The sequence below is a fragment of the Adiantum capillus-veneris genome, chromosome 2, assembly GCF_014529385.1.
Source record: "Adiantum capillus-veneris isolate H3 chromosome 2, ASM1452938v2, whole genome shotgun sequence".
NCBI lineage: Eukaryota > Viridiplantae > Streptophyta > Polypodiopsida > Polypodiales > Pteridaceae > Adiantum > Adiantum capillus-veneris.
In genome coordinates this window covers 83,947,213-83,962,302 of record NC_140932.1, presented here as the reverse complement: position 1 = coordinate 83,962,302, position 15,090 = coordinate 83,947,213, and the positions used below count along the sequence as shown (strand labels likewise).

Here is a 15,090-nt window from a genome sequence, read left to right as displayed (position 1 = left end):
TCTCTCTCTCTCTCTCTCTCTCTCTCTCTCTCTCTCTCTCTCTCTCTCTCTCTCTCTCTCTCTCTCTCTCTCTCTCTCTCTCTCTCTCTCTCTCTCTCTCTCTCTCTCTCTCTATATATATATATATATATATATATATATATATATATATATATATATATATGTATGTATATATACGAGGCCGCTTCCATTGCCTGTTCAGGGAGGGTTTTGGACCACTCTCAAGAGTCATGGGATACGAAGATCAGAGATGCCTGGGTTTGTTCTTGCTCGAGCTGCGCAGACACAGAGATAGCCTGATGAATGGCGAGGCTAGCCAGTCTCAAAGACGGATCACAGACTTCTTCAGAGCAGACACGGGACAGCCGCGACCCCCTTTGCCCTTCTTGCGACCCCCTTTGCAGATTCAGACATCTTCCCTTGCAGCTATCCCTCGTGGTCTGACGAGCGTTGACATCCGATGCCGCTCGGACTTCTTCGACTACGGGTTCACTCGTTTTCTCGGCGATTCTGCAGCAGACCATGAGGCAGCCTGCTTCAGGGTCCATGTTTTGTTCCTCGACGCTAGAAGGACGGAGGCCTTGGACTCAGCAGTTGGTTTCTCCTTCCCCCTCTGTGTTAGGGCCGAGACAGAGTGGTCCCTTGACTCAGTGGTGGGATGGTTGCATACACAAGTCCTAGAGTTCTCTCACCACATGGGAGAACTTGGAGTTACAGATTTGCTGCAGACTTTGTGGCCATTGGCCAAGTTTGCGGTGACACCCCCAGACTCAGCAGGATGTAGGCACATTGTGGTGTACTTCTTTGCTGATACGCAGTGTTTGCCTTGCTATGTATACATTCATGAGGACTCCTGGACAGAGGAGGTTGCTTTACACACAGCTCGCTCTGCTTGGGCTTGGGCTAGGCACTCACTGCAGTCACGCCTATCTAGAGGACGCTCGGATGCGGATTACTCCCCACCCAAGCCAGCCTCGAAGATAGCCCATCTTGCTGCTACGGCAGCATCTATTCTCTCTCGCTCCCCATGAGGATCGTCTCATGGAACGTGCAAGGACTAGGTGGGCCCCAGTTTCAGCGACAGCAGGGCCGATTGCATCAGGAGCTTCAGCGTTGCCTTGTGGGAGGAGAGATTGATCTCCTTATGCTTCAGGAGCACCATCTGTGTGAGAGCCGCATTCGGCGATATGGTCAGATTTTGCGTGGACGATATGATACCTTTTGGTCAGCTGCTTTTGGACTTGGAGGCATCCAGGGTGGGGTATGTATAACTATTGCGGACTCATTGCAGCAGGCCATTGTGGACAAAGGGATTATTGTGCCAGGCAGGGCTCAGTGGATCACTATGCAGTTTCAGGGTGGCCTTGTGGGCTTCCTCAACATCTATGCGCCCAATGTGGCCAGTGCTCGTGCAGAGTTTTGGTCACAGATTGTTGAGTCTTTGCCGCAGGCCGATCATTGGTGTATAGGAGGGGACTTCAACATGTTGGAGGACCCTTCTGACAGGATTGGTGGCAGCCATGCTACTATGCATGGAGTCGAGTTGGCAACTTGGGAGAGGCTATGTATGACTTTGAGGGTCTCGGATACATGGCAGCACTCTAGTTTTGTGAGGCCCCCAAACAGTCTTGCCTTCTCTAAATCGGACCGCAGAGTGGGAGGAGTGAATCTATCACGGATAGATCGCTTCTACACTAGTGACCACTTCAGTGACTTGGGGGGATCAGTGGACATCCTGGCAAGGACATCCTTCTCGGACCATGCACCAGTGATCCTCACAGTGGCAGACAGACAGAGGAGTGGGAGCACGATGCTTCGCATCCCAGAGAAGGTCTTGTTGGACTAAGCACTCAGAGAGAGGGTAGAGGCTCTTTGGACAAAGGGCATGGACAGCCAGTTTTCACCTACAGACAGAGTGGCCTCAGGCCTAGCTCAGCTTAGCCACTTTTTTCTTCAGGAGTCTCTGGCTCGCCGGGCTGCAGCGAGAGAGGAGGAGAGAGGAGGAGCAGCGTCTCAGACGAGGCATTGCTTCACTACAAAGGATGCAGGAGCAGCATCCAGACAGTCCATGGGTGGAGAAGCAGTTATAGCAGGCTCGACAGGAGCTTGCTAGCACAGAGGAGAGGCGTCATGAGTTTTCCTTTCATCGACAGGCATCTCAGTGGACTCAGGTGGGTGACAGAGTGACTGGTGCTTTTTTTGAGACAGTGGGACCTCGGCACTCGCATGCCAAGGTCATTCAGTTGAGGAGGCCCGATGGGTCAGTTGCTTGTGAGCCCGAGGATATGCGTGCAGTTACTACTGACTTTTACCGTGAGTTACTGTCGGCTGAGCCTCAGTCAGAGCGGCAGGATGCATGCAGGGAGCAGGTTTGGGCACAGATGCCATGTCTTGTGACAGAGGAGATGCGCCAAAGGATAGAGATGCCACTTCAGCTTGAGGAGCTGCACACGGCTCTTAGGGCCCTCCCTCGTGGTAAGGATAGAGATGCCACTTCAGCTTGAGGAGCTGCACACGGCTCTTAGGGCCCTCCCTCGTGGTAGCTGTCCAGGTGAGGATGGGTTGACTCCCAGCTTTTTCTTGGAGTATTGGGACCTGCTTGGCCCAGATCTTTGTAGTGCTTTTCAGTACCTTCTACACACAGGAGTGATGCCTGACAACATGAGTGAGGGCCTGATCTACCTCATTCCCAAGGAGGGTGGCTCCTTGGATGAGATTCGATAGTGGCGCCCCGTCACTATCCTCAACTTAGCCTACAAAATTCTTGCCAAGGCTCTGAGTTTGAGGATTCAGCCACTTTTAGAGAGTGTTATACATGGGACTCAGACAGGTTTTGTCAAGGAACGCAGTATCCTTGACAACATCTTTACTTTCTGGAAGGTTTCTGTCCTGGCACGGCTCCGTGATGAGGACCTTGTGATTCTTCTTCTTGATTTTGAGGGGGCATACGACAGAGTTGACTGGGACTTTCTAGAGGGCACTCTACGCAGGATTGGCTTCTCAGATGCTTGGATGAGAGGGGTGTCAGCTTTGTACAGACAGGCTCACAGTCAGGTGCTTTTGGCAGGAGGAAGAGGTGAGCGCTTCATGCTCACATGCTCGGTCAGACAGGGTTGTCCTCTTGCCCCCTTTCTCTTTCTGTTCTATGCGGAGGCGATGAGCAGATTTTTGGTGTCACAGCAGGTTGGTCTTCGGGGCTTAGCAGGCTTAGCACTCCCTATTCGGGGAGATGAGCTAATGGACGCTGAGTTTGCAGATGACTCAGCCTTGTACTTAGATGGCCAGGAGGCCAATCTTCACAGATGTGAGCAGGCTTTGGAGACCTTCTGTTGTGCATCGAGCGCACTGATCAACTGGAGAAAGACAATGGCTTTCTCGGTTGGTAGTGCTCCTATGCCAGATTGGATGCCAGAAGAGGGCTTCAGGTGGATTCCCCCAGGGACTGCAGTTCCATACTTGGGTTGTCAGGTTGGTTTGGACTTGTCTCCCGAGCAGCAGATTGCTCCTCTTCTCCTGTCCATCAGGAGAAAGCTGTTACATTGGAGCTCAGCACGACTTTCGCTGGCTGGTAGAGTAGTAGTTGCCAACCAAGTGCTGTTGGCGACTATGTGGTACATCACTTCCTGCTAGATCTTCTCGAGTTCTTGTATCAGCTAGGTAGAGAGGCTGATCAGGAACTTTCTTTGGTCAGGACGTGACACTCAGATAGCCCGAGCCAAGGTGGCTTGGTCGGTCATCACGCTTCCTTGTTCTCAAGGAGGGCTTGGGATCATTGATCCAACACAGCAGAGCAGAGCCCTTCTTGGGAAGTTCATAGTCAGAGGCCTTCTTCCAGGTGAGGAGCCTTGGAAGGAGTTCTTACTGCAGGCTTCGAGCCAGGGTGCCTCAGTCTGGAGGCCCTTGGCAACCTTCGACCAGATGGATCTTTACAGAGATGCGTCGAGTTGGTTTGAGCAGGAGACTGGAGGACCGCTTCGCTGTGAGTTTACTTCGATCTTGGGAGCTCTTACGGCGTGGCTTGGAGCAGAGACAGCCGACGTGCATGGAGGAGCGCCTACGGCAGTCCCTCGTCTGGAACCCCATGGTTAGCACTCAGAGAGGCCACTTGGTTGGTAGCCGGCCTCATGTTTCCTGGGGTCCCATGGCAGCAGGTCAGCGCGCTCCCTAGGTGACTGGCTAGAGTTCACAGGTTTGTCAGAGGAGGTGCAGGGTTTCCAGCTACAGGGCATGAGAGGGGTGCAGAGCATGTGTCAGGACATCTCAGAGTCAGTTCCAGCTGAGTGGCTCACGCCTCTCGAGCCAGTAGCACCCCGGTGGATGGGAGCCTTCACACGACTGGAGGTTCTCATTTCAATCAGGGCCTGCTCAGAGACTGTCCCAGCCCTGTTCTTCGAGCTTCAGGGTGGGGGACGATTACAACGAGTTGCAGTAGAGGCCCCGCACGTAGCAGAGTGCTGTTTCCAGAGGATCCGAGTTGTGGGCATCTGTGGGAGGACTTGTCATAGACCCTGACCCAGCAGCTCTTGAGACTGGACACTGGAGGCTATGGGCTTGGGAGTGTTGTCCACTGGCACGAGTACAGTGGGATCCTGGTGAGTGGCTATGGAGGGACCCCTTCTCTTCTGCAGACCACCCAGGAGTCCCCTTCTTTCAGTACACTGTTCGCCTTGGACGTCATATACTTGCAGCACAAAGAGAGGCCCGCCCCGCTGCAGCACATCATTGGCAGGAGGAGGGCCTCACAGTCGAGTTCTTGGCAGCCTTTTGGCAGAGGCTGTGGGACTCCAAACAGCCGAGGCACGTCACTTTGTTTCAGTGGCTGGTTGCACACAGAGCTACAGCAATAGGGAGCTGGCTTGTGCAGCACGTCATTGGCAGGAGGAGGGCCTCACAGTCGAGTTCTTGGCAGCCTTTTGGCAGAGGCTGTGGGACTCCAAACAGCCGAGGCACGTCACTTTGTTTCAGTGACTGGTTGCACACAGAGCTACAGCAGTAGGGAGTTGGCTTGTGCATAGTGGTCTCTCGGCCGCATGTGCAGCCTGCGACCAGTTGGTGGAGTCAGTGTCATTGTCTTTGGGACTGTCCTCGGCCCAGCAGGTGTGGCTACGAGTTCTTCGGCTGATGCCTACTCTCTCCACGGCTAGACAGTACACTTGGGGGAGCAGCGGCTTGGTCCACTCTCACGGGCCCGACACTTCAGTTTGAGCTATCTTCCACCAGCAGGATCATAGTGATACAGGGGGGGCGACCTACACTCCAGCCTGCTACAGAGCTTACTCCATAGGAGTGGTGCAGTGAGAGAGAGGAGTGTTGGGAGCTCATCAGTGGCCTGACACTTTAGTTCATCTGGCGGGCCCGCTGTTTCCGCATTTTTGAGACTCGCTCTGTGCCACCAACAGAGACTGTTCGTGACTTTTGGCTAGAGCTGATCCATACTCTCAGAGGACAGCTTGAGGGACTACAGGGCAGCTCCGACCGCATGCGGGAGCGCCGCGAGGCTTTCCTTCGACTCTGGCACCCTGGGCCTTTCTACACTGTTGTCCAGGGGGTGCTCAGATGGCAATACCGACCACTTGTGTGGCTCTTCTCTCCTCCCATCTCTTGATCTAGCCTCATTGTATATATGTTGTTCTTTCATTGGGAGAGTCTCCCCACCATGTTTGTTGTAGCCCTCTCTTGCAGAGGTGGTTGTAGCCCTACGAGCAGTTTTCATTAACTAATAGAAGGATCTTTTTCTCGGAAAAAAAAAAGGTCTGCAACGCTTGCTTCTTTGGGCCGCGCCGAAAGCAACACAAAGTCTTCTGTGGCTCCTTCGATGCTTCAACTTCGTCTAGAGTCATGCTTCTTCCTTCTTCAAGAATCTCCATGGCTGAAAATTCCTAAAACCACTTTTAACACAAAAACATGAACATACCCATTCCATGTAAAGCGAGTGGAAAAAATCTTGTCTTCCTCAAAGACTGTGCATGCAATGTAGATGAACCAATAGACGGAGTGCCAAACCGTTCACCACACACACGCAAACAATGAGATCGAATCTTGTCTTGCTAATCTAAATCAATCAACTGTGGCAATTCACAACGGAAATGCCCATGCTTGGTGCTCATACTTTCATGTGCTCGTTCTATGAATGTGTTATGCCAAGGAAGAGACATGGAATGTGACTTCCTTACATACATACTTTTCAGCTTGTCATGAACAATCCGCATACATTCGTGCTCATTCATGAGTGAAACGTGCTCAACGGACAATATGTCATGCCTAGGAAAAGGGATCACATAAAGACGCTCACGAAAATACCAAAAACGATCACGAATGAAACACTCGAACAATGCGTGCATATTAATCATGCGAACACATAATACTTCCTGTGAGGGTTCTCTGGACCAAGGCTCGAGAGCCAAGATAGGTTCTTCGTGACTGATCAAATCTACAATGAGGTTAGCTTCACTTGAGAAAGTATCAACTAACACATCATCCTTGTGAACAATCACATCATCCTGATCATCATGCAAATCATCATGCTTGTGAGAAATCACATCTTGATCATGCAAATCATTGTCATTCAAATTATCATGCTTCTCATAATCATGCAAATCCTGTGTGTCATGCTTGGGAGAAGAAGGGAGTGAGAGAGACTCCTTTCCCTGATTTTGCGCAAAGTACGACTCCACTTGAGGAAAAGAGTCGCCACAACTCTTTCATGTGTTGATCGCTCTTCTCTTGTCTTGCTTTGTTCTCGCAATCATATTCTTCTTGTCTTTCGTTGTTCTCACGATCAAATTTGGCTTGTCTTTCTTTGGCTTCCAAGCGTGCTTGCTCGCTCTCACGCGCTATGGCTGCCATTCTCTCTTGGTGTTCGCGCTCCATTTCTGCTCTTCTTGCTTTGTGTTCTAACTTCCTGTCCATCATCATCTTGTCGAAAGCCTCCATAGGGGAGGGTCGGAAAAACTTCCTGGTGGGGAAAATTCTTCTTCGCCTCTCTCATGCTCATCACCTCCAAGCGAAGTATCCATTCCGCTTCGAGTGATGACCATCTACTGAAGTCATGGGTTCTTGTGGGTTCTTGTGGTCTTGGGTTCTTAAGTTCACGAGGAACTTGGGTTCTTGAGGGTCTTGGTTCTTGAGGTTCTTGTGGGTCTTGAGGTTCTTGACGTTCTTGGGTTCTTCTTTCGCTTGCAATTTGTGTTTGAGAAGGATCTTCTCTTCAACCAAGTTCTGCTCTTTTCCGCGGGCGCACCCCTTGGCGGCCTTGCGCTCACACCAAGGTTGCTTTTTCCCATCTCACGTCGATTGGCCGGCCGCTAAGTGCACGGTCCGCTCTCAATGAGTGAAAAGAGGCACAAGGGGAGGCTAGACAAGCCCTTCTTTCCTGGGATTCCTGTTACTCTTCAAAAACACGATTAGGAATCGACACGTCCTAGTGAACTTGTCGTGCGACCTCAACAAGCAAAAAAATTCTTGTGATTCTTGTGGTTCTTTCCTTGAGTGATACACAACACTGCCAAAGCTCTGATACCAATTTTAGGTGCAGCGGAATGAATGTTTGAACTTTGCTTAAGATGAGTGCTCCGTACTATGCTCAAGGTTCCTTTTTGTTCTTATGGAAGGGAGGGCCTTCTGTTCTTAATGAGAGAGTGCAATGATCCCGAACAAGTGAATGGACACTGTGCGTGAAAGTGTATGAGACTGAGGGATAGAGAGAGAAGAGAATACGACACCAGAGATGTTGTAAAACCCTCCTCCGAAGGATCCACTCTCTATGGCGAGAGTGGTCTACTTATGATTGCACAAATCTCTACAATGCTTGAACTTGCCGACGATGTCGACGATGATGAGGACGACGACGAGACGGGCTGAAATCTGAAAACTCTAAGGCTGAAATCTGCAAACTCTAAGGCTGAAATCTGCAAATCTTTATATGCTAAATTCTGACTCTATGTCGATGACGACGATGCAACGACGACGTGCTGAAAACACAGATGCTGAAATATGCGTTTTCCGGGCTGAAATTGTAAACCTTGCGGAAACTGACCGTGCGACGAGGAACTGTTGCGGGAAGGTGAGATCTGCGAGGTTCGGGCTTGATCTGCGGTGTCTAAGGGTTGAAAACTGAAAACCCTGATGGTTCTTGAGGTTCCGTCGCGGAGAATCTGCAAAACGCTGGGGTATAATGCAGATGCAAAAACGCTAGGGCTGAAAATCTGCTGCTGTTGCCTGTTGTTCTGCAAATGCAAAATGCTAGGTTGATCTGCTGTGTCTTGACGATGCCGGGGCTGATCTACTGTGCACAAATCGCCAAGGCTGATCTGATGCAAAAACGCTAGGTCTTCTGTGGAGAAAACGCCAAAGTAGACGCGAAGGTTGGTCTTGCTGAGAAGTTGCCAGTTGAGCAAGGTGCTCCTGCTGCCTCGGTTTGCTTATATACAAACTTACTCAATTTGCCCTACCTACTTTCCAACAAAAGTCACTTAAAAATAATAAGTGAAAAATGTCAAACTAGGGAAAGTAGGCAAAATGCAATGGAAAATTCCCCTGAAGGATTCTGATGGATTCTGATGGGAATGCTTATGATCATGCTGTGTGCAACCGAGGATATGCATCTACACTAAGTGCCTGGGTATGCACGCTCTGCGAACCGACTCACAAAAGTGCCAGAACACTTCTAATCTAGACTGACTGGACTGACGGAACCCTTGTTATGAAGTAGCTTGTCCACGGACACATAGGGTTGGATGTGTCACGTGACAAATACTTTCTCGGACAACGCCCGATGTTGGGCATCCTCGGGCATTAATGATGATGATTTCAATCTGACGATTTTAGTCTTTTAGTTTAGTCTTTCACTTTACTTCATACCCAGACATTGGATTAGATCCACAAGGATTGTATTAGTTTGGTCTCATAGGTCATTTTGGCCTTTTGAAGACGTTTAATATAACATTTCATTTCATTCATTCATTTTCTCTCTCTCTTTATAGCAAAAAAGTAGGCATGTGCCAATTATATCATATAAAATGTACAAAACACAACCGAAGCCATAAAAACATCATGATACAACAGAAGTGAAAAAAACCATAGGGATATAACATGGAATAGGGGGAAAACTCCAGCTAGTATAAAGTTGTAAATGGACAAACAAAGTGATCAAAGCCTGTAGGGAAACGGTTGAGGGAGATCTATAATGGTCTCCAAGGCACAACACATCCTCCTCCACACCCTCAATAACCATGAGTGCAAGTATCTGCGATGTACTGTATCATTGCAGGAAGAGATCATACTGATATCCTCTACAAATGCCTCTAACCATTTTTTGTGTCCATCCACTCAAACTCATCTCATTCATACCGAAAGTAACAACAATCTTTCGCAGACTGTACGAATTTCCGTGTTTTACGAGACTAAACGGATTTCCGCTTTTGGCGCTGGCAGCCCTAGCCTCTAGCTTTTTGGGAGCCTCGTGGTTTTGAATTGAAGCTTTTCATTTAACTGCTTTTGGAGAGCCCCCAGGGCCTTTAAACACAAGGCCACTCTCTGGCTCAGTTGTGTTGACGAGCCTACGAGCAAAGATGATCTGCAGGCATTGTAACTTTGCTCAAGCATTAGTATAAAAATAAATACCGAAAGGGGCGCCAGTCTTCGGGGCCAATCTCTCTGGACACAAAACTACGCTCGGCCATGTCAACTCAATTGAACTGTGATTAAAGTGTGAAGTATTTTTAAGTGATTATCTCATGTGTCGTGCCAGATTCTCATCTTGGGGTGCCCAAGTCTATAACAATGGTATCAGAGCTAAGCCGATTTCTCTTCTACCGGGAAATTCGATCCCTTTTCTTGCGACACACATGGATTCAGTGGATGATTCTCGCAAGAATCAGACGAACCCTCCCGACAATTCTAGAATGGGAGGCAAAATTTAAATGGAACAATAGATAAAGACTACGGGCCACCTGTCACAAACTATGACGTGGCAGTGCCACGACACTCATACACACACTGACTGGCCTGTACGAAAGCCCGTGATTTGCGTTGACTGCTGATGTGGCGACGTACGGACTACTGACGTGGCGCTGTACGGAAGCTCGTTTTTCGCGCTGACAGTTTGACGTGGCAGCAGTACGGAATTCTGCTTTTTGCACTGACATGCTGATGTGGCAAAACTGTACAAAAATCCGTAAATTGCGCTGGCTGATTTTTGCTGGCAGCTTTTATGACAAGTTGCTTTTGATTTTGAAAGCTTTTGGGCCTCTGATTTTAGCATCCCTTGTAACCTTTATAAGAGCTAAGCTTTGGAAAAAGCCGCTCATTTCCCTTTCGTCTCCTTAGGCGTGCCTTCTCAAAACGTAAGAGCACCCAATCATCTTCCTTGTATTTCAAGTCCCGTCAATGTCGATCTGCTACCTTCTTATGTCGTACTTGAGACTTCTCTAAAGCCTCGCGGACCTTGGCAAAAGCAGTGTCCAAGTCCCTCGTGTACTAGTCGGCTTCAAAAATCTTGTCTTTAGTGTTGAAAAAGGGTGGAACCTTCTGAGCAGCTTCAATTATTTCAAAGGGCGCTTTCCCCGTCAAAGAGTGAACCGTGTTATTGTAGGCAAATTCCACCAAAAGCAAAAAAAAATCCCATTGAGTCTTTTGATCAAAGATGTAAGACTTCAGCAAATCCAAAACAACTGAATTTGCGATCTCAAATTGCCAATCTGGCTACGGGTAGAAAGATGACAAGAACTGCAATTTTGTGTCAATATTCTCCCAAATGGCCCTCCAAAACAAACTCGTGAATCGGGGATCTCTGTCGGAGACTATTGTTGCCAATCGCAAATAGTTTCAATTTTGGCCGGGTCCATCTGTACTCCTGTTGTGCTGAGACGATGTGTCACAGGAAATGTATCTCCGACAAGAAAAACTCTCTCTTTTTGGCATTAATAACCAATATGTGATCACGCAATGCCTCAGAGAATGCTATATCAAACTGTTGAATGAAAGCCAAAGCCTTCGGAGCATCTTGGAATCCAGAAAAGGATTCAAATTTCACTGATTGTCCACCCTCTTTAAATTCCTTGTCTTCTTGTTCTTATCTTTGAGGAAATCATACTGGTTGGCTTTGTAAAGTGTTTCTTCTTTGCATAAAACATGTGATCGTCAAAGTCCGAACTGTCAAAGGATGACTCCTCCATAGAACTATCAAAAACTGGTCGGAATCTGATCTTCTTTTCCTTTTTCTTGTTCTTTCCAAAACTTTGTTTCTTGCTTCGCTTCTTGCCCTTTCTGTCCTCCTCGTTCGAGTCGGAAGAGGAAGAGCTAGAAGAACTGTCGACAAAAGAGGAAGAAGAACTGGGTAGTCCTTCGAAGCGCACATGCTTCTTCTATTTTCGTGCAGTTGCAAAAGAAGATTGACGGCCCAAGTAACCGGGGTAGTCAGTCCCCTTATTGCGCTTCTTCAATTGCTTCTTGGATGGTTTCTTCAATGGCTTCTTCGTGTCTAGAAGCTCATTGATTTGGGTCTGGACCACACATGGAGTTCTTATTCAGTGAACATCCTCATAGTAGGAGGTTTCTTGATTGCCGGTTTGATTGGTGTCTCGATGGCTTTCTGCCACTTGGGTATGCACTTCAGCCATCGACTGTTGGGTCAAAAATTTTGCATACGAGGGATCCTTGGCAAACTGAAGCATCTGCTTTGTGCAATCGTCAACCTGTTGTCGACGTTGCATCTCCATGAGTTCATACTGTGAGGGCTGGGGTGGCCCGTACTCATTCTCTGCTAAGTCGCTTGAATTTCCCGTACTACCTCCCGAGTGCCACCTCAGGGGTGGCAGATGGAGTCGTCTGATTCTCTTCGGAATCCATAAGTACCGCGAGCACAAGGATCAGATTTCCTGGTAGAAGAGAAATCGGTCGTGCTCTGATACCACGTAAGAAACTTGGACACCCAAGTCTAGATTCTGTCGCGACACAATAGAGATTCACTTAGTACACTTCACAATAAATGAGTCGACACAGCCCGTCGTAGTTCCATGCCAAGAGAGATTGGCCCCAAAGACTTGACGCCCCTTTCGGTATTTCTTTTTGTATTAATCTTTGAGCAAAGTACAACTCCCGCAGGTCCTCAGCTCTCAAACTCTGCGTCCAAATGCCCTGAAGAATGAGGCTTTTGGGGCTTATTTATTGATACAAGGGATGCCAAAAGCAGAGCCCCAAAAGCAATAAACTCAAAAGAAACTTGGTCCAAAAGCTGCCATAAAAAGTCAGCAGCACAAAAAGTGGAATTTCCGTACAGTTCTACCACGTCAGCAATCAGTGCGTTTTACAGTCGTCCGTACAACAGTCGGTGCAATTTGCGGTCGTCCATACAACAGCCAAGTCAACAGTTTCTTACGCTTTAGTTTAATGCCTAAGTGTCCCTTTGGCCCCTCGGTAGTTGTCCATAAATTGGAACAATTTGATAGTTGGTCATGCCACCTCATCAGTTTGTGACAGACAATCCAAGTGTGAAATCTACAGCCGACAATAGACTACAGAGTCCTTGTTTTGCAGATATCTCCACTGTCGAAAACCCTACACAAAAAAGCAAAAGTACTTGCACGCTAAGTGCCAATAATGGAAATAAAGACCAAAATAAGTCGAATCCAAATTTTGACGATGCATAGCTCTATGAGCTGACCCAAGTCGCCCTGTCAACGCTCACCAACCAATCAAAGAAAGCGAGCCAAGAGGATGCTTGCGACGTTTCCCGGGATGCCGAAGTCCACTATGATACCAATTGTTAGAAATACGGCTACAAAATGCATGTGAAGATGGAGAAGATGAAGGAGAAGTTCAAGATCACACAACACAGAAAGTAGTATTACTGATCGTGCTGAGACAACGATAAGGCTTACCCTAGTGTGATGAGCGTATATACAAGCTTGGTAAAAAACCTCCTAACAAGGTGAAAATGTGCCCCGGCGGTCCTAAGTGTGTTCAAACACATCACTACCATAATATGGTAACATGCATGATGCAGCACTAAACTTTTTGCCTTTTCTCAATTGTATCATGTAAGCAATTACGCTTCATCAATACCCATCTTTGATGACACCTTGTGCATGTTTAGCCATCAAATCAGTCCATGGTGCTGCAAAATCAGCATCCATACCATAAATATTGCACAATTGTTAATAAACATGGCTGCTACATATGATTTGGACAGTGTAACAACCACTACATTTTCCTCTCGGCGTATACAATCTAAAGTGAAACATTGAGCTTGCCAACGTCCTATGCTTCTCCAACAATCAAATCAGGAAACGCCTCAAGCTTTGACTATCAATCTTCACCATGAAATCAGCCCAAAGAAGGTAATGCTTGCAAACTATCATCACATCCAAGAGTTTTTTTTGTTAAATGTCAAGAGAGGACCCCACATTATGCAATTTATGGCTTTTGTATACAAGTCACTCTCGGTATTCCTCGTGCTTCGCATTACATGATGCACACTAGACAGAGAAACAGTAGGCCATTTGTGGTTGAAGCTTTCAATGCAACCTGTTTAAATTGGTCCGTTTTGCATTTGGCCTTCTTTTTTATCACGACATGCAAAGGAGAGGTGGCAACGACTGAATCTTGTTGCATGAATCCACAATAAGTGAAAAGCCAATTATTTTCCCTATTCCAGAATTTCAGGGCAGAAATTCATCCAAGAGTTCCTTTATGTAGATGTTAAGACTCCTTAACAGAGGGCTAAGCACCATGTAATTTACGGTTTTCATACCGCATTATAAGCCCCTCTTTGTTCACTACAGCTCCTGAGCATGTATGCCCACACTTTGCATTGGGCAATAAATGGTTTTGCAAATCAGAATTATTTACATCAGTCCATTCGAATGTGGCATTCTTCTTCATCAAATCATGCAAAGGAATAGCAAAATGGCAAATGAATCTACTGCAAGAAGTTTAGAAGCCAAGAGGTTTTGATACATCTTTGTACCAATTGTAATCTCAGTCAACTGCAAAGCACAACCGTCTTTGTAAGATTCCTATGCACGCTCTTTCGATTCAAATAGTACGCTACTATGCAATTCAAAAGCTCAAGCAAATAAGGACCATGCAACCATACTTGCTTCAAGAATACATTTGTCAGCCTTATCTAAGTCATTTTCAAGAACCTAGCTCATCAAAAGATAGCATGACCTCGGACTCGCTTAGGAAGGATACTTCTGTTCAAATGCTGTGTTCATGTTGCTTCGTGATCTCTTTCTTATCACCAAGGCCTTCCAGAATAAAGTAAAACCCACCTATAGGTTCATCCTGCATTGGCCTTGACCAACAATGCGCTTCACAGGAAGAACCCTCTTGTAAGGTTTGTGTGTGTGTGTGTGTGTGTGTGTGTGTGTGTGTGTGTGTGTGTGCGCGCGCGCTCTTAATTACGAAAATGGTTACCTGAGAGGTCAATGCTTTCTACGTTACGGGTGCCAGAAATACAAGATATGCCGGACCAAGAGCAGAGGGAGGAAGAGGAGGAGCGCTGCCAGGAAGAAAGAGCCCCAGAAGCCTTGGTGAGCCACGATTTTAAGCGCAGCAAAGCCTCTGCGTCATCCGCTGCCCCGCGTATAACTCGAAAGAAGACCAACAACAGCACCAGCACTGTACATTTCAAGAGCGAAACGAGGGCCTTGCCCATCCCCTACTATCCCATGTTTCCAGTGCTGCTCTTGGCTTGCCATGCAAATTCTTCCTCTCTTCTTTTGAAAAGTTTTTGAAATTCTACTGTGTGCAAAGAACGTTTGTGTGTGTGTGTGTCTTTTGAAAAGACGTCGGAGGGGGGGGGGGGGGGGGGGGCAAAGGGTTCACACTAGGCGGTGGAAGAGAAATGCAAAGAGTTCAGACTAGGCGGTGGACGAGAAATGCAAAGGGTCGTCGATGCTCCATGGCGAAATTTGATTGGTTGGAGTTGAGGCACTCTTCCGTCGGGCCCTCCATTTTTCTTCCAACCCCCCCCCTCGGAAGAGTTGATGGCCTCTCTCAGCCCCCTTCACTTTTTCACTTTTCCTCCTCCACAGTGTTCACACTAAGCAGCGGCAGATTTACGAAGAACGGTTTCTTCCGCCGGTT

At 47.7% G+C, this 15,090-nt stretch overlaps 1 protein-coding gene across 4 annotated transcripts in view; it reads right to left on the bottom strand.

Annotated features, from left to right (window-relative positions):
* Window positions 1-14,767, bottom strand: part of LOC147463094 (uncharacterized) — a 56,161-nt gene extending 41,394 nt beyond the window's left edge. For all 4 annotated transcript variants that reach the window (XR_015190142.1, XR_015190141.1, XM_086528025.1 and 1 more), the window contains exon 1: window positions 14,419-14,767. Coding sequence is in view for 2 of the 4 variants with exons in the window: in XM_086528025.1 (XP_086384151.1) it covers window positions 14,419-14,659 (241 nt within the window). In the remaining 2 variants the exon portion in view is untranslated. The remainder of the gene's footprint in view (window positions 1-14,418) is intronic.
* Between the last annotated feature and the right edge of the window lie 323 nt (window positions 14,768-15,090).